This window comes from Ursus maritimus, unplaced genomic scaffold (genome assembly GCF_017311325.1).
Source record: "Ursus maritimus isolate PB19 unplaced genomic scaffold, ASM1731132v1 scaffold_19, whole genome shotgun sequence".
In the NCBI taxonomy this organism is placed as follows: Eukaryota; Metazoa; Chordata; class Mammalia; order Carnivora; family Ursidae; genus Ursus; species Ursus maritimus.
Genome location: NW_024424341.1, coordinates 54,668,636 through 54,686,888, shown reverse-complemented (window position 1 = coordinate 54,686,888; position 18,253 = coordinate 54,668,636). Strand labels below are relative to the sequence as shown.

At 61.0% G+C, this 18,253-nt stretch overlaps 2 protein-coding genes across 5 annotated transcripts in view; both read left to right on the top strand.

Annotated features, from left to right (window-relative positions):
• The first annotated feature begins 883 nt into the window (after window positions 1–883).
• DMWD (DM1 locus, WD repeat containing) lies at window positions 884–7,915 on the top strand. Of its 2 annotated transcripts, XM_040634182.1 has the most exons (5): window positions 884–1,324; window positions 2,605–2,787; window positions 4,837–6,102; window positions 6,952–7,026; window positions 7,367–7,915. In XM_040634182.1, exons 1-5 carry the CDS (start codon window positions 884–886, stop codon window positions 7,412–7,414), a joined length of 2,013 nt encoding a protein of 670 aa, XP_040490116.1. In that variant the 3' UTR covers window positions 7,415–7,915. The 2 variants fall into 2 exon arrangements, with proteins under 2 accessions (XP_040490116.1, XP_040490117.1); XM_040634183.1 differs by lacking the exon at window positions 6,952–7,026.
• A 1,245-nt stretch (window positions 7,916–9,160) lies between these two features.
• The window catches only part of DMPK (DM1 protein kinase), a 12,145-nt gene continuing 3,052 nt past the window's right edge, over window positions 9,161–18,253 (top strand). For 2 of the 3 annotated variants that reach the window (XM_040634180.1, XM_040634181.1), the window contains exons 1-12: window positions 9,161–9,423; window positions 11,662–11,753; window positions 12,037–12,120; window positions 12,210–12,305; window positions 12,869–13,017; window positions 13,351–13,444; window positions 13,747–13,953; window positions 14,038–14,286; window positions 15,009–15,094; window positions 17,015–17,135; window positions 17,848–18,011; window positions 18,101–18,198. In XM_040634180.1, coding sequence (XP_040490114.1) covers window positions 9,264–9,423; window positions 11,662–11,753; window positions 12,037–12,120; window positions 12,210–12,305; window positions 12,869–13,017; window positions 13,351–13,444; window positions 13,747–13,953; window positions 14,038–14,286; window positions 15,009–15,094; window positions 17,015–17,135; window positions 17,848–18,011; window positions 18,101–18,198 — 1,600 coding nt within the window. In that variant the 5' untranslated portion in view covers window positions 9,161–9,263. Of the gene's footprint in view, window positions 9,424–11,661; window positions 11,754–12,036; window positions 12,121–12,209; window positions 12,306–12,868; window positions 13,018–13,350; window positions 13,445–13,746; window positions 13,954–14,037; window positions 14,302–15,008; window positions 15,095–17,014; window positions 17,136–17,847; window positions 18,012–18,100; window positions 18,199–18,253 lie in introns of all 3 variants that reach the window. The other variant, XM_040634179.1, reaches the window with a different exon arrangement.

Genomic DNA, 18,253 nt, shown 5'->3' with positions numbered 1-18,253 from the left:
AAGTGTGAGATGCCTCCGGGAATGGGTCTAGGAAGGTCTGTGATGGGGGCAGGTGGCTTCAGCGGAAGTGAGGGGCACTGGCAATCAGCGGGGGCTCATGGGATCAGCAAGCGCTTTTGGATTACTAGTGGATCATTGGGACACTACGGGCATTGTGGGGATCGATGAAATTTTGGAATCAGAAGAGGGTGTTGGAGGACCAAGTGAGATTGCTGAAGATAGTGAAGTCATGGAGATATGTATTGGAGGTTGGTGGGAAATGTGGAAATGTTTAGGGTTAACGTTAATCAGTGGTGGGTCGGATGAAGTTCTTGGAATTTTATGGAGACACTGGAGATCAGCGGGGGCTGGGAGATCATCAAGGGTGGGGAGGAGTGTTTGGAGATGCTGTCGCCAGACAGGTATTTTAGGACGTCAGTGGGAAACACTGGAGGTCCGGAAGGTGTATGTTGGGAGTCTAAGGAGGCACTGGAATCACTGGGGTCATCTGTGACGTGATGGGAAGGCCAGGTTATGAACCAGGCCATCTCTTGAGGGTCCCTCCGTTGCTAGGCAAACGGTTCCCAGGGCGCCGTTGCTAGGGATTTGTGCTTTTCCATGACCCCGCCCCCCTCCCTCTGGGCCGCGCCCCGCAGCCAACCACACGTCGGTCTTTGACACAAAGGCCACGCCCACCCTTCGCCCCGCCCCCAGCCCCAGAACCGTTACCCGAGCGACGGCCTGAGCTCATCCCGCCTCTCGATCCTGTTGCCAATCGAAGAGGCGTCGCTCGGGTGACCACCCCACCCCTTCCGGCGCGGGCCCGAGGCTTCCGGCAGGGGGCCCGGCGGCGGGCGGCGGTCCGGCAGCGGCGGGGCCCGGGCTGGGGGGGGGGGCGCCCAAGATGGCGGCGGGCGGCGCGGAGGGCGGCTCGGGCCCCGGCGCCGCCATGGGGGACTGCGCGGAAATCAAGTCGCAGTTCCGCACCCGCGAGGGCTTCTACAAGCTGCTCCCCGGCGATGGCGCCGCTCGCAGGTCGGGTCCGGCTTCCGCCCAGACCCCGGCGCCGCCCCAGCCGCCGCAGCCCCCGCCCGGCCCTGCCTCCTCCTCTGGCCCCGGCGCCGCGGGCTCCGCGCCGTCCCCGCCGCCCGCAGGCCCGGGACCAGGGCCCGCACTGCCCGCCGTGCGTCTCAGCCTCGTGCGCCTCGGGGAGCCCGACGGCGCCGGGGCCGGGGAACCGCCCGCCACGCCCGCGGGGCTGGGTGCCGGAGGAGACCGCGTCTGCTTCAACTTGGGCCGCGAGCTCTATTTCTACCCGGGCTGCTGCCGCCGCGGGAGCCAACGGGTGAGCGGCCTGCATCGTGGTGGCCTCGGTGCTGGCAGAGAGGATAGGGCCCCGTGAGGTGATCGAGAAGTGATAGGAGGGTCCCCGAATGGATGTGGGGTTCTGAGATAGGCATCCTCGACGTGATGGACATCCCAGGGGAAAGGGTGCCCAGAGGTAGGTAGTGCAGAATTCTAAAAGGTGGTGGGAGCCTGGGAGGCCCTCTGGGGTGCTAGCCATCCTAGAGGTGATGGAGAATCTTGAGGTCATGCAGGATCCCCAGGTTATGCGTGGGGGTTCTGGAGTGGGATTTTGGAGAGATTCTGAGATGCTATGGGACCCTCCGTGGTTCTGGGTGGTAGGGAATCTGCCCATGATGGGGAATCCTGAGGTGATGTAGGCTTGAAAGTGATGGAGAACCCAGGGGTGTTGCAAGTCCAGAGGTGGTGTGGGGGGTGGAGGATCTTGAGGCTTTGGGAGCAGGTGAGGATGATTGTAGAATTGGTGAGGCACTTAGAGGTGATAGAGATCCTGCAGGCATATGAAGTCTTAAGGAACACTGGGGTTCGGGAGATCATGAGGGTCCTGGAGGGAATGAGAATCTCTGAGCTGATGGGGAGCTGGAAGTGATAAGAGCCCAAAGAGGACATCCTCAGGTGTGATGGGTATTTCTAGAGTGATGTAGATCCCAGAGGGGATGAGACCCTTGGAGGTTATGGTGGTCCCCAAAAGTGATGGAGATCCTGAGAGCCCAGAGGTGATGAAGGACCAAAAATGTGGGGGACCGTGAGGTTTAATGTGTCCATGAACCGTGATGGGGGTCCTGAGATTTAGGGACTCCAAAGTAAAGAGAATCCTGGGATGTTGGGTGTTAGAGTCCTGGGGATTTGGGTGACCCTACATTTTGGGGAGCTTAGAATATTGAGGTGCTAAGATCCAGGGGGAGTTGCTGTGTCTGTGGGACAGGACTGGAAAGGAATTGGAGCTCAGGGACTGTGGGGACCCCAGGCCTTGATACTGAGGCGAAGGGTGTCCCTAAAGTTAGGGGGTCCAACTTTGGAGGGAGGCACCGTGGTCTCATGTGGGGTGGAGAGGGGACACCTTCCTGTCTGTTTTTTCTTTTACTGGGTCTGTGATTTGGGTCCCCCTTCCTGTCTGTGGTTGCCCACTCACCCATCCACCTACCCACTTCCCTTAGGGATTTAACCCTCCTTCCTTTTAGTGGTTTCCCCCAACCTCAACACCCTCTTCCTTCCTCTCAGTGGTAGAAGCTATTAACTCCTTTTTTCCCACTGCTCAAGTCCATTGACCTCAACAAGCCAATTGACAAGCGGATCTATAAGGGTACCCAGCCCACCTGCCATGACTTCAACCAGTTCACTGCTGCCACAGAGACCATCTCCCTGCTGGTGGGGTTCTCAGCCGGCCAGGTGCAGTACCTGGATCTCATCAAGAAGGACACCAGCAAGCTATTCAATGAAGAGGTGATTATGGGCCCCCGGGGCCTAGAATGGCTCCCCCTCCCATGAACCACCCCCACACCGTTGCCATGAGACTGCAGCTGCCTGGGGAGCAGTGGAGGCCTGAGAGGGGCAGGATGCAGGAGAGACAGGATGGACTGACAGATACATGGCATGGGGTCACAGACAGCAGCTAGTGGGATACCAGCTAATAATGACAGTTGCACCTGCCGTGCTCAGGGCCTCTGCTGTTCGCCCTGTGCTGAACCCATTATTCCTTGAGCTGTCCTCCAAGGGTTAGGGATTGTGGTGCCCGTGTTGCAGGCAAGATAACCGAGGCTAGTCATTAGTTGGGACTTGTTTGAAGCCAGAGTCCTTGGTCATCAAATTCTGGGTCCATGGGCACTGGATTCAAATCGTTGTTGCACCATTGACTCACTATATGGTTTTGGGGAGGTGGTGGTCCCTCTTGAGCCTCCGTTTTACTTCTCTGCAAAATGGGTTTCTCATCCCTGCCTCACGGGACCGTCATTACGAAATCGTATGTGGAGATGGCTCAGTCCTGGCTAGGCTTGGCGCAAAAGGACATGCCAAGGAACGACCTTATCCGTGGGCGGGAGCTGCTCTTGTCCTCTGGCTTTTCGCTCTGTTCAGAGGAGGTGTTCCAAATATACAGAATGCATGAATGGCAGAAGGGAGCGAGGGTAACAGCGGTGAATGGATTAAAAATTCAGCAGCTCATCCATTCACAAGATATTTATTGAGCATTTGGTCTGTGCCAGGCGTTGTTCTAAGCACTGGCGATCTCACATCTTAGTGAACAGAACAGATGGAGGCCCTGCCTTTGTGGGGCCATCTTCTAGCTCGGGGAGCAGACGGTTATCAAATAAGTGAAGTATGCCGTATGTCAGAAGGTGGTGAGTGCCACAGAGAAGACTCCAGCAGGGCAGGGGGGTGTGGAGTGTGTGGGGAGGTTTAAATTAAGGAGGCCGGTCAGGAAAGGCCTCACTGAGGGGGGTGACATTGAAGTAAAGACCTGAAGGAGGCAAGACCGTTGTCGGGAGTGGGGGGGCATTCTGAGTAAAGGGAACAGCTAGGACCAACGCCTGGAGACGGGATGCAGAAGGGCTGTGTGGCCAGAGCAGTTATTGAGGGGAGGGTGGGAGATGCGTCCTGAGAAATAACTGGGAGACCCTGGCCTCTGGAGGGTCGTGGTAAAGACTTTTGGCTTTCAGAGCCTTTCTCGACCAGGGTTCATCTCAGCCAGAGAACACAGAGACGATGTGATTCTTTTCTAAATTCTTCCGAGAATGAGAAGCAACTTAGATGCCCGGGGAAGAGGTTAATTCATTGTGTACAGTGCGTGCCGAGGGGCTTTGGGGCTCCGTTCCTTCCAGAACCCTGCTTGAGAAAGGCTGCCGTGGGGTTCACAGAATTAGAGCGCCTGGTGCCGGCTTACATTTTAACAGCATCTGTCTGGCAGCTGAGTGGCAGTGGCGGCCTGGTGGCCAGTAAGGCCAGTGCCTGATGGAGGTGGTGGGGGAGTGGGTGGAAGAGGGCAGGTTCTGGGTGTGAGCGAAGGAGTGTACGTGAGTTGTGAGGGGGAAAACGAACAGAGGCGCATGTGCAGCTGGCAGGACGGGGCTGTCGCTCGTGTGTCCAGGAAATCGTTTCCAGGCACCTCCCGTGTGCACAGGTCTGTGCGCTGGGGTTAGACCAGAGAACCACCCAGATAAGGATCCCTTCCTTGGGGGAGCTGATGTTCTGTGGAGCCTGCCACGGTAAAGACAGAGGAGAGGGTTAGACAGATGGGGAGAGTTCCCTGAAAGGCAGCGCTGTCCCCTTGCGGAAGCCGGGACACCACGCCTCCGTGGAGCTCCCTGTGGCTGCCTCACAGGCCGCCCTTCTTCCTCTGCGTTCCTGTGGCCCGGTGTCCGTCCCTGACCCTCAGTGTGGGGGGCCCTCTCCGAGGAGGTCCGGGCCACATCTGGGGGTCATTCGGGGACCCCGGTCAGGGAGGGGGTCTGCCAGGAGCGGACCGCCTTCCCCAAGCCCCGCCATCTCTCCCGGCAGCGGCTGATCGACAAGACCAAGGTGACCTATCTGAAGTGGCTGCCTGAGTCGGAGAGCCTGTTCCTGGCCTCACACGCCAGCGGCCACCTGTACCTGTACAACGTCAGCCACCCGTGCGCCTCGGCCCCGCCCCAGTACAGCCTGCTGAAGCAGGGCGAGGGCTTCGCCGTCTACGCCGCCAAGAGCAAGGCGCCCCGCAACCCGCTGGCCAAGTGGGCGGTGGGCGAGGGGCCCCTCAACGAGTTCGCCTTCTCGCCCGACGGCCGGCACCTGGCCTGCGTCAGCCAGGACGGCTGCCTGCGCGTCTTCCACTTCGACTCCATGCTCCTGCGGGGGCTCATGAAGAGCTACTTTGGGGGCCTGCTGTGTGTGTGCTGGAGCCCCGACGGCCGCTATGTCGTGACGGGTGGCGAAGACGACCTGGTCACCGTGTGGTCCTTCACCGAGGGCCGTGTGGTGGCCCGAGGCCATGGCCACAAGTCCTGGGTCAACGCTGTGGCCTTTGACCCCTACACCACGAGGGCCGAGGAGGCGGCAGCGGCCGGCGGTGACGGGGAGCGGAGTGGCGAGGAGGAGGAGGAGCCCGACACGGGGGGCACGGGCTCGGGCGGGGGACCCCCCCTCTCCCCGCTGCCCAAAGCCGGCCCCATCACCTACCGCTTCGGCTCGGCCGGCCAGGACACGCAGTTCTGCCTGTGGGACCTCACCGAAGACGTGCTTTACCCCCACCCGCCCCTGGCCCGCACCCGCACCCTCCCCGGCACGCCTGGCACCACGCCGCCCGCCGCCAGCGGCTCCCGGGGTGGCGAGCCCGGCCCTGGCCCCCTGCCCCGCTCACTGTCCCGCTCCAACAGCCTCCCGCACCCGGCAGGCAGTGGCAAGGCAGGTGGCCCGGGCGCCACTGAGCCGGGCACGCCGTTCAGCATCGGCCGCTTTGCCACGCTCACGCTGCAGGAGCGGCGGGACCGGGGGTCAGAGAAAGAGCACAAGCGCTACCACAGCCTCGGCAACATCAGCCGGGGCAGCAGCGGGGGCAGTGGCGGCGGGGACAAGCCCAGCGGCCCCGTCCCCCGCAGCCGGCTGGACCCAGCCAAGGTGCTGGGCACAGCGCTGTGCCCGCGCATCCACGAGGTGCCCCTGCTCGAGCCCCTGGTGTGCAAGAAGATCGCCCAGGAGCGGCTCACGGTCCTCCTCTTCCTGGAGGACTGCATCATCACCGCCTGCCAGGAGGGCCTCATCTGTACCTGGGCCCGGCCGGGCAAGGCGGTGAGTGGCCCCACGCCGGCCTACCCAGGGCCCAGGGAGCGGCGGGCGTGGGCAGGAGGGTTTGTCGCAGTCGTAGCCCTTAGCCCTGTGGGATGAGGAGAAGCCAGGGAAATCTTAGCGTCCCAGAGCAAGTATGGGGCTTCTAGAACGCTCCTTGGCAGCAGAGAGAGGGTTGGGTAGAAGAGACAGCTGGGAGTGGTGAGGACCACGGCCAGCCATCTGAGGGGTGGCCAGTGGACCCAGCACAGCCAGGCCTTCTCACTTGTCACTCAAAGCCAAATCTGAGTTTTTATGGGAAATATGATTTGTGAATTGTGAAACCCTTTTAATAATGCGGGTCAGATTCTGTGGGCAGCACTGAGCCTGTGGGCCTGCCTTCCGGCCTGGATCTCAGACTCTGGATCTGAGCCCACCGCTGGAGTCCAGGCTTGTGGAATCCCAGCTTGGGTTCCAGGGGTGCTCCCTGTGCGGCCTTGGGCAAGTCTCCGCTCCTTGCTGACCTCTGTCACCTCTTAGGGAGCCTTGAAGGTGGGTGGTGGGTGGACGTGTCCACCTCCTGGGGTAGCTGTGGGGTTCAGGAAGGTCTCAGTGAGGAAGATCCCAGTAAGGGGAGCACAGGCCTGGCGCCTTCTGTCTTTGGAGCTCTTGTCTCAGAGGGCTCAGCTCCACGGGGTTTGGGCTTGTGTGCCGGGGGTGCTAGGTCTGAGGGCCAAGCTTGGTTCCCTCAAAGGCGGTTTTAGAATTGTAGGGTCTTGAATCCTTAGAACTTTATAACACAGTCTCAGAGGCAGGGTCGTTGGGATTTGGGGAGTCTGGCGAGTCCTGAAAGAGACCCCCCTATCTCCCTAGTTCACAGACGAGGAGGCCGAGGCCCAGACAGGGGAAGGAAGTTGGCCCAGGTCACCCAGCAAGTCAGTGGTAGAGGTAGGATCGTCCCTGAGTTCTCTTCCCCTTACCTCCCCAGTCAGAAAGGGCCCCGAGTTCCCCCCATCCTCTCCACCACTACCCCACCCTCTCTACTCAGGACCACCCGAGGACTTTGGTTATTGTCTGAGAGTGCTGCCTGCGGGGCCAGGGAAGCTAGCAGAGCTGGGAGTTCCCGACCTAGAGCAGCGGCCTCTGTCTGGGGGGCTCTGGGGTGGACCAAAGGGCAAGGCCAGGGTGGCAGCAGCCCTGGGGACTCCGGGCTGGCTCCCTCCCCACGGGACTGGTGGGAGCCCCAGGCAGTCTCTAACCCTCCTGTTTCCACTCTCGTCTTCCCCAGGGCATCTCTTCCCAACCAGGCAACTCCCCGAGCGGCACAGTGGTGTGAAGCCATGGATGTCGGGGTCCCCCCCTCCATGTTCCCCGCCTCCTAGCCATAACCCTCCCGCTGACCTCATGGATCAACGTATTAACAAGACTAACCATGACGGATGGACTGCTCCAGTCCCTTGCCCTGCACATATTTGGGGGTCAGAGGGTCCCCCAGACTGGCCCAGACACACGGGGGGATGTAGTGGCCCGTGCGGCCTCAGCCTTGTCCCCACCCACTGCCAAGTACAATGACCCCTTCCTCTGAAACATCAGTGTTCGCCTCATCCCTGTCCCCAGCATGTGACTGGTCACTCCTGGGGGAGAAACCCCCCACCCACAAGCTCTGCAGTGTGCCCCTCATCCTGGGGTCAGGGCCGGGGTGGCCCACCCCTCCCCTGGCCCCCCACCCTGCCCTCGCTGTTGTTTGTGCTTTTGAAGAGTGTTAAATTATGGAAGCCCCTCGGGGCCCTCCCTGTCCCCCAGGACCTCTTATTTATACTAAAGTTCCCTGTTTTCACAGTGTCTCTGTTCCCTTCCGGGAGGTGTGGAGGGAGTGTGTGTGCACTTCGCTACAGTCCTAGAATCCAGCGACTTCCACCAAAGGAAGAGTTAGGCCCTGCCTCTCCCGACCCAGTCCCCTCCCTGCTCCCTTCTCGTAGCAGGAAGAGCTGAAGGCCGGAGGAGGGACTGACTCAGGGCGCACCGCTGGTGGGTCCCCCGCCTGCCAGCCCTCCAGCCCTGAGCACGGCCCTTGGGACACAGAACGTTGCCCTGGCCCCCAAACTCTGGAGGAAAAGTGCCGCCAGGGCCCCCTTCACAGTTTGAAAGTGCCCGAACTGTCCAGGTCAGATATGGGGGGCCTGCCCAGATGGGTCCCCCAGGTAGCTCCTGAGGTGCCCAGAGTGTGCTGAAGTCTTGGCCTCCTGCTGCCTCCGGCCTCCTGGCTCATGTGGCGCAGGCGGCCAGAGCCAGCTGGAGACCATGGTTTCCTCCGGAGCACTGTCCACCCCTGCCGAGAACAACGAAAATCCCTCCTGGCTGGCTCTCCGGAGCTGCAGGGAGGGGTGTCTTCCCGCTCTGCCCTCCACCCCCCGAAATGTTTCTGTTTCTAATCCTAGCCTGGGCAGGAATGTGGCTGTGCGGCCAGGGTCCAAGGAGCTATTTTGGGGGCTCCTTTGCCTTCCCCAGGCTTTGGCCAGTGGGTCACCCCTGGTCCTGGCTCCTGAGGGCCTCCCTTCCCAATTCTCTCACCACCCCTTCCCCACCTCCTGCCAAAAAAAAGTCCGTGTAAAGCAGAGGGCCTGAGGGCTAAATTTAAACCGTCCCAAAGTCTGAATCCGTGGCTGAGTCACCCGCGAAGCTGCCCTGGCCTCCTGCCCCCCCTTCCCAGGCCTCACCCCTTTCTCCCCCACCCCGATTCCAGGGCTTGAGAGGGGTGTTACCCGATCATTCTGAACCTCAATTGGCCCCCTCAGAATGGGAGGGCTCATCTTTGGCATCTGCCACACCTGTAGCTTCCTCTGTGCTCCGCCTTTTTTGGGGGGCAGGCATAGTGCGAGAGTTGAAATTCTCCACCCCCCATCTCACACTGACGCATTCTGAGGGGCCCTGGAAGGAGGGAGTCGGGGGGCCTGGCTCGCGAGGGGTTAAGGCTGGGAGGCGGGAGGGGGCCGAACCGAGGGGTGGGGAGAAGGGGAGGAGGCCTCAGCAGCAGAGAGAAGTGGCCAGAGAGGCCCAGGGGACAGCCAGGGACAGGCAGACATGCAGCCAGAGCCCCGAGGCCTGGACAGGGGCTGCCAGGCCCCGTGACGGGAGGACCCCGAGCCCCTGGCCCGGGGAGGGGGCCATGGTGCTGCCTGCCCAACATGTCAGCCGAGGTGCGGCTGAGACGGCTCCAGCAGCTGGTGCTGGACCCTGGCTTCCTGGGGCTGGAGCCCCTGCTCGACCTTCTCCTGGGCGTCCACCAGGAGCTGGGTGCCTCCGACCTGGCCCAGGACAAGTATGTGGCCGACTTCTTGCAGTGGGGTGAGTGCCTGCCTGCATGGGTGCCCCAGGTGGCGGGGGGAGGGGGGTCGGAGCAGAGGCAGGAGATGGGGCTGGGCACAGTGGCTGATAGTTGGGGGCAAGATGGACGTGGGAGAGCCTCCCACTCAGGAGCCCGGGACTTGGTCCTGGGTCCTAGGGTGACATGCCCCTATCCCTGTGGCACCCTGGCAGGGCAGGCTGGGGTCAGCAGAGGCTAAGGCAGCCATGACTCAGAACGGTGACCCAGGAGCCATGGTAGGCTGCACTGGGCACAGCCTCCTGTGGTCCTTCTCTACCCCCTCTAAGCCTAGGGACATGCTTGGAGCCCCCTATCCTAGGACCCCCCCAACCACCAAAATGGGCCCCATGGCTCTCCACCCTGGTCTCCCAGAGCACAGGGGCAGGCGGAAGGGACAGCATGGGGCAGCTGCCAGGGGCGCGGCCAATGGGCAGGTGTTCGGCGCCAGCCTCTCCAGCTGCTCCAACAGGTGCCCAGGCACTGGGAGGGTGCGGTGACTCAGGCCCTGGGGGAGAACCAGCTCTGCAGACAGGCGCCACCCGGCACCCCCACCCCCTGGATGGAGGAGGAACACTTTAGGGTTCTTCTGGGTGTGCCCACTTTCTAGGGTCTGGCTGCCCTCTCCCCCCAGCCCTGGTCCATCTAGTCTGCATGGGGCAGCCTTGACTCCCCTCCAGCTCCCCAGGTCCCTCGTTCCCATGACTTCTGACCTTCTGGCTCTCCCACAAAGTCCCTTTTGGCCAGGTCTGTCCCTGGAGACAGGTCTGGAGGGAAGATGCTTCCACCTCAGTCTCCGGCCTTGTCTGCCTCCGCCCCTCCTCCACCCCAGGACTCAGGCTCCCTTGGTTTTCTGTCACTCTGACAGCCTGCCACTCTGTCCCTGCGCGCCGCTCCCTCATTTGTTGTGTTCATCTCTTTCTTACACCAGGCCCCGCTCCTGACCCTCCCATTTCGCAGATAGGAAGGTGGAGACCAAAGGCCAGGCCACTCAGCCCCTGGAAGAACTTTCTCCCCACCTCTCCCAGCCCTTAGTAACTCTCTCAGCCCCGATTTTGCAGAGCGGGGAAATTGAGCTAGCAGGGTAAACTGAGCCCTGAGCTGGGGGCAGGGGTCCGGCTCTCCTGTAAGGAGCACTCCTTTTGTGGCCTGAGCAGCACCCTGCGGCCCCTCCCCTGCCAGGCTGCCCGGGGCGGGGGAGGGGGCCCGGGTTCCTGTTGCCTTAAAAGGGCTAAACGTCTTGGCTCTCTCCTCCCTCCCCCGTCCTGGGCCCTGGCTGGTTCTTCCCTGCCGGCCCGCTCTCCCCGAACCTTGTGGGGGCCCGTCTCTCCCTGCCATAGCCCACTCTATCTCCCCTTACTCTCACTTGAACCCATCCCTCGCTCTGTCCTGCCTCCCAAGTCCCCAGAGTCCTCCACTTCCCTCTCCCGGTGCCCCTGTCTCCCCTCCACCGGCTCCTCCCCTCCCTACCTCCCTGCTTTAACTTTCCTAGCTGTAGGACCTCGGGCCAACCTCTTCACCCATCTGAGCCATGATTTCCCCTCCCGTAAATGAGGGGTAACGAAAGAAACCCTCTTCCTGGAGCTGAGGACAGAGCAAATACACCAGAGCCTGGAATTTGGGTCCATGCTGGCTTTGTCTTCCTCTCCTGTTCCTTCTCGGGGCCCCATCCCCAAATCCAGTGTTTCCCAAAGTGTGGTCCACAGCCACCAGCATCTAGGCCTGCAGGTGCTGGGCTAAACTGAATGTTCCAGGACAGGCTCTGGGACAGACTGAGAACCAGTGGGGTGGGCCTGGCAGGCACTCCCACTCCAAGCTGGAGTAGGGGTGGGTCCTGAAGCTCAGGGGACCCTAAGGACTGGGCCTCACCTCTTCTCCTTCTGTTCTTCAGAGCTTCCCTTCCCCAGAGCCCGCCCTCTCCACCGGCACCCACTAGAGCCCCTCTGGCCCAATACACTTCCCAAAAAGGGGTTCCTCAGGCATCCCACCTTTTTTCTGTAGGAGGGCATTTGGGGTCCCCAAAACTTCACACAGTGTTTTTGTAGGGAAGCCCTTGGAAGGCTGACAGTCCTAGGAGAGAGACAGAGAGAGGAAAGAACAGGGGACAGAGGACCGAGGGACAGAGAGGGGGAAGACTGAGGGGCAGAGGGTGGGACTTCCTCCTGTCTCCAGTTTCAATCCCAGTTACCCTCGGTTCTCACCTCCCCCTGCCCCCCCCCCAGTGGAGCCCATCGCGGCGAGGCTTAAGGAGGCCCGACTGCAGAGGGGTGACTTCGAGATTCTGAAGGTGATCGGACGCGGGGCGTTCAGCGAGGTGAGCCTTGAGCAGCGGCTGCAGCTTGGCGGAGCAGGGGACGGGACTTTTCGTGCGGTGGGCGGGACCCAGGGGTTTGGGGCGGGACCTTAGAAATTGATGAATGACTGAGTTGAGAAAGCCTGCACCAGCCGGGCGGGGGCGGGGCTTGAGGTCGCTGGGTGTGGCGTTAATCGTGGGGCGGAGCCACGAGGAGGTGGTGCTAGGGGCGGAGTCCAATCTGGGCGGGCCAGCGTGTTTCCCCCGCCACCTCGGCCCCCAGTCACTGTGTTTCGGCCTTTAGGTAGCGGTGGTGAAGATGAAGCAGACGGGCCAGGTGTATGCCATGAAGATCATGAATAAATGGGACATGCTGAAGAGAGGCGAGGTGAGGGCCGCGGCCGGACGTGCAGGGCGCTAGGATTACCCACCCCTGCTCCGGCTCCTGTCCGCTTTAGTGCCTCTGGGTGTCCGCAGGTGTCGTGCTTCCGCGAAGAGAGGGATGTGTTGGTGAACGGGGACCGGCGCTGGATCACGGAGCTGCACTTCGCCTTCCAGGATGAGAACTACTTGGTGAGCCCCAGACCCGGGGGGCATGGGGAGATGGACCCCGACCCCGAGGCTGTCAGTGAACGAGGCGCGGGGTCAGGGAGAAGTTCTAGACTTGGGGAGCTGCCTCGAAATGGCAGCGGTGTCTCGGGTGTGGTAGGAATTGGTCTTCCTGTCCCGGGATGGGAGATGTCCCTTACCGCTCTTTTCCCGGGCTGATTCTAGAGGACCCTGTAAAGATGCCACCGTCGGGGTGGGGGTGGGGGATCTCTTACCTGGACTGGGGTAGCTCTCTACGATCTATGTGGGGGCCCCTGGGCAGGGTATTTAGGCTCTGTACTTTGGGCACTGGGAGCTCTCTGGGCTCTCTTTTCCCCTTCTCTGTCCAGTGATATCCTGGGACAATTCGGTTTTGGGGGAGGGGAGTGGCTCTGGTGTGGCCTGGGAGATCTCTTGGGCTCTCTTGGGGCTGGGGCCACGGGGTCTCTGCCGAGGGATGGGGCATCTGCGGGAGTCTTTGTCCCGGGCTATCAGCGGTCAGCGCCGAGGGGTGCGACTGACCCCCCCCATGACACGCCCCCTGCCAGTACCTGGTCATGGAGTACTACGTGGGCGGGGACCTGCTAACGCTGCTGAGCAAGTTTGGGGAGCGGATCCCGGCCGAAATGGCGCGCTTCTATCTGGCCGAGATTGTCATGGCCATAGACTCAGTGCACCGGCTGGGCTATGTACACAGGTGGGCGCAGCAGGGGCTGAGGGGCGGGGGCTGAGGGCGGGGCCCAGAGAGGGAAAGCAAAAGTTGCCCCCGGGCAGGGGGCAGGGTGCCGCCAAGGTTGGAGCCCTGAGGGGGCGGGGCCTGGAGAGGGACCTCATTGGTTGGAACCACTGGGGACAGGGCCAGAGGAGGGGGTTCAGAATTGCAGAATCCCCTAAGAGGGGGCCGCAATTGGAGAGCATGGTCCCTAAGAGGGTGGGGCCCCGGGGCCGTGCTGCCTGGAGGGGTAGAGCCTGGTGAGATGGATGGAGGGAGGCTCACTTATCACCCCCCACCCACCTTCTGTTTGCGCAGGGACATCAAACCCGACAACATCCTTCTGGACCGCTGCGGCCACATACGTTTGGCCGACTTTGGCTCCTGCCTGAAGCTGCGGGCGGACGGAACGGTGAGCCGTGCGGTGCGCCGCTTCGGGCATCTCAGGCCACCAAAGAGGAGTGGGGTCAGGTGGGGGGACCGGAAGTCCAGAGTGTGGGGGGCAGGGCTGAGGCTCACAGGTAGAGTTAGGGTGGGGTCGCGACCGGATTTGGAGGGGAAAAGAGAAGGCAGGCAGGCATACCTAAGTGTGTGAGCGGCTCGGGGTTAGAACAGGCAAGGGGAGGGACTAAGCACTCGGGGCGTGGTTGGGAGGAGGCGGGGCCAGAGCTCGGAGGGGCGGGGCCGAGCCCAGCTCTGCATCTTTTGGCTCAGGTGCGGTCGCTGGTGGCTGTGGGCACCCCGGACTACTTGTCCCCCGAGATCCTGCAGGCCGTGGGCGGCGGGCCCGGGCTGGGCAGCTATGGGCCCGAGTGTGACTGGTGGGCGCTGGGAGTGTTCGCCTATGAAATGTTCTACGGGCAGACGCCCTTCTACGCCGACTCCACGGCTGAGACCTACGGCAAGATCGTGCACTACAAGGTGAGCACGGCCGCAGGAACCCCTGAGCTCCCTCCACGCATACTGCCACGCTAACGTCCCCCGCCTTCCCTCCCCCTCGTGCAGGAGCACCTGTCTCTACCGCTGGCCGATGCGGGGGTCCCTGAGGAGGCTCGAGACCTCATCCAGCAGCTGCTGTGTCCCCCTGAGACGCGTCTGGGCCGGGACGGAGCAGGTGATTTCCAGAATCATCCTTTTTTCTTTGGCCTTGACTGGGACGGTCTCCGAGACAGCGTGCCCCCTTTTACGCCGGATTTTGAGGGTGCCACTGACACGTGCAACTTCGATGTGGTGGAAGACGGGCTCACTGCCATGGTGAGCGGGGGCGGGGTAGGTACCTGCGACCCCTGCTGGGCACAGGGTATTCCCCCCCACCCCAATCCTTCACCCATGAAGTTGGGCTTAGAATAGTACGCATCTCCTGAGGTCTTGAAATCAGTCGTCTCCCAGAACACCTGCTCTGTGCCCACCCAGTGCTGGGAACCCAGCAGTGACCTGGATTCGCAATCCAGTGGGGAACATAGACTGGTCCCCACACAACGACGCCCCAGAGAGTTGGGGGGGGTGTAGGGCTGAGATGGGGAAGGGCAGGGAGTGGGGCTCCTGACCCAGCATGGAAAGTCTTGGAGGGCTTCCGGAAGGAGGCGCTATTTGAGCTGAGACCTGGAGGGATGAGAAGTGAAAGGCAGGAAACCACCGTGGTGCGGAGGAATCTCTCTTAGGCCATCTCTCTCTCAACTGTGACACAAGCTATCCCGAGTGCATGTTCAGCCTGGGTGCCCTTGTGCCAGGTCCTGTGGGGACACACAGGGACCAAGCCAGCGCTGGTCCCGGCCCTCATTCACTTACAGCCTGGAGAAGTATCTAATTACAGTGTGGGGAGTGCCTGAGGGAAGCCGCGGAATACAATGAAATTTGAAAATGAGGGAGGGGCCACTTAAGATAGTGCGAGCGGGTGTTTAAGCCCAGACTGGGAGGGGCGAGGGACCAGCCCGGACAAGCACAGGTCACCCCACATCCGTGTTTCTCTTGTATAGGAGACGCTGTCGGACATGCAGGAAGGCATGCCACTGGGGGTCCACCTGCCGTTTGTGGGCTACTCCTACTCCTGCATGGCCCTCAGGTAGGCACTGCCCCTGAGCAGCCTGTGAGGAGTGGGCCGGGGGTGCCAGCCTCCAGAGGCCCCGGGGGGCTGCCCAGGGGCAGCCAGTAGGATTGCAGGATCAATCTTGGAACTTTACTGCCTTGGGACTAAGGACTATTAGGAATCCAGAGAGGTAGGACCTTAAAATCTCAGACCATAAGACTGTGAAATTTTAGATTCAGTTGTAAAACGTCAGAGCCACAGACCCAGCCTTCCAGAATCTTCCAACCTTCAACTTTCAGATTTCTAGTACAGTCATGGGACCTCAGAATCTTAGAAAATAAGTTTAGAATTTCTAAAGCAATCTTTTTTTTTTTTTTAAAGATTTTATTTATTCGACAGAGAAAGACAGCCAGCGAGAGAGGAAACACAAGCAGGGGGAGTGGGAGAGGAAGAAGCAGGCTCATAGCGGAAGAGCCTGATGTGGGACTCGATCCCGTAATGCGGGGATCACGCCCTGAGCCGAAGGCAGACGATTAACCGCTGTGCCACCCAGGCGCCCCAGAATTTCTAAAGCAATCTTAAAAGAATACAAACTCGTTGAATCACTCATATAACCATAAAGCCTTTTTTTTTTTTTAAGATTTTATTTATTTATATGTCAGGGAGAGTAGAGAGCAGAGAGCGAGCACAAGCAGGGGAAGCAGCTGGCAGAGGGAGAAGCAGGCTCCCAACTGAGCAGGGAACCGGATGCGGGACTTGATTCCACGACCCCAGGATCATGACCTGAGCCCAAGGCAGACACTTAATTGACTGAGCCACCCAGGCGTCCCCATAAAGCCTTTTAAAAACATTAACTATACAAACAGTACCTTGCTTGTCACAAGTAAATTAGAAAATACGGGCAAGGAAAAGGAAGCCCACCATCAGGGACGGTCCCTGGCTCACATATGCGCACACACATACTTGACAACTGTGAGAAAATGCCGTGTTCTACTCTGTTTTGTTACTGGACAATGTATCGAAAATGCCACTTCCTTTTTTTTTTTTAATTTTTAAAAAGATTTTCTTTATTTATTCGAGAAAGTGCGAGCACAAGCAGGGGAGGAGCAGAGGGAGAGGGAGAAGCAGACTCCCCACTGAGCAGGGAGCCCCATGTGGGGCTGGATCCCAGGACCCTGGGATCATAACCTGAGCCGAAGGCAGACACTTCACCGGCTGAGCCCCCCCAGGTGCCCCACAGATGCCATTTGTTACCGTGAATGAACACCAGCACGAGCCCTTGCGCAGTATTCTCCCCGTGGGGACTCAGTTAACCCATCTCCGTCACAGCCTGAGCGCGATGAACAGCGGCGGCTTGGTCTCCGTGCACCCAGGCTCATCAGGCCCTTGAAACCTGTTTCCACGAGAGGGCGTGTTGGGCTGGAGGGGACATACACTTTTATTGCGATTTCATATTCCCGGGGAGGGTGTGACCCCTTCCCCGCTGCTGGGGACGGTGGGGGCAGGGCGCTGACGACCAGAATCACAGTCCTGCGATCCCACAGCCAGTCTAAAGACCGTATCTTTGGAGGTGGCTAGAGTTGGGTCGGGTCCCCCTCACTGTCCTGATGTCCTAAGGAGAGAGGTCTGCAAAGGTCACATGGAGAGGGAGGAGATGAGCAGAGCCCAGAGCATGGGTGTCTGGACCCCCGGATCTGCCAGAAAGTGCAGAGAGGCGCTCCCAGGGGCCTGAGGCCATGGGAAGGGGAGGCCTTTACTCCCAAGAAGGGGACCTGTCCCACCAACCTGGCAATTTGTTCCCTTCTCTCTGCCCCTCCCCCTCCTCACACTAGGGGGTCTTCAGGGTCTGGCTCTCCCCTGGCCACAGAAGAGGGAGTCCTGGCTCTAAACCCAGGGGCTGGGCAACCTCTCGAGGGGGGCCAGCTCCCCCTCCCCTTGCCCTGTTCATCTCCCCAGGGACGAGGAGCCCCCAGGCCCCACAGCCATGGAACTGGAGGCCGAGCCACTGCCTGAGCCACCTGTGCGAGCACCCAGCCCGGGGCCCCCCGTGCCCCCGCCGCCCCCACTGGAGCAAACAGTGAGTCTTTGAAGGAGAAGGCCAGTCAGGGACGAAGGGGAGAGAAGGGCAAGGGCTCCGGGGCTCTTGTGTGGTGTGGAGTGCCAAGCCCTCCAGGAGCTCACCTGACAGAAAGTGACAGAAAACAAAGTAGAGACAAAGTTACTTCAGTCAGAAATGATCCCTGTGAAGAAATTAAAACAGGCCATTGTGTGTGGGAGCAGGGGGGCTCTGGGGAGGGGCGACCTGGAAGAGAAGGAGGAGGACCACCCATGGGAAGAAAGGTACCCACTGGGCAGCAGACGGAACTTCAAGGCAAAGGTTTACTCTCGATCAGGGAAGGAAGGTGGTAAGGCTGACTCGTTCCAGAATGAGGGGATGGAAGACTGAGGCCAATGGGAAACAAACCAAACAGGGCGTTTTGGGGAGGCAGGCCTTCCCCTGAGGGCGCTGAGGGGCTGGGGAGGAGGAGAGGGACGTGGTCAAGTTGGGTCAGAGTTTTAGGAACAGCTCTTTGGTTTCCGTGTGTGTGGACGGTGGGTGGGAAGGGCCCAGACCAAAGGCCGGAGACCAGGGCAGGGCTGGGGTTAGTGAGGCAAGGAGACCCGGGTCACCGCAGGAGCTGTGAGGATTCCCAGAGATCTAGAGGACAAGGCAGGGCGCCTAGAGCCTGTGCTCGGGTCTTGGGTGCTGCGGGAGCCACGGCAGCCCTAACCGCGGTCCGGCCCCGCAGGCTGAAGCGGCGGTTCCGGAGGCCACTCCGGCCTCGGCGGAGGCCCAGGAGGCCCAGGTGACGCTGCGGGAGCTCCAGGAGGCCCTGGAGGAGGAGGTGCTTACACGGCAGAGCCTGAGCCGGGAGATGGAGGCCATCCGCACAGCTAACCAGAACTTTGCCAGGTCGGGGTCGGGGCGCCGGGTCGGTCTCTACAGCCAGCAGCCGGTCTGGCTCCGGTCCGGGAGGGCTCACGGTCTTTTCCTGCCCGCAGTCAGCTCCGTGAGGCCGAGGCCCGGAACCGAGACCTGGAGGCGCACGTCCGGCAGCTGCAGGAGCGGATGGAGCTGCTGCAGGCCGGGGGAGACGCAGGCGAGTCCCTCACGCGTCCCCTTTCCCGAGGGCGACGGGGGGGGGGGGGGGGGGG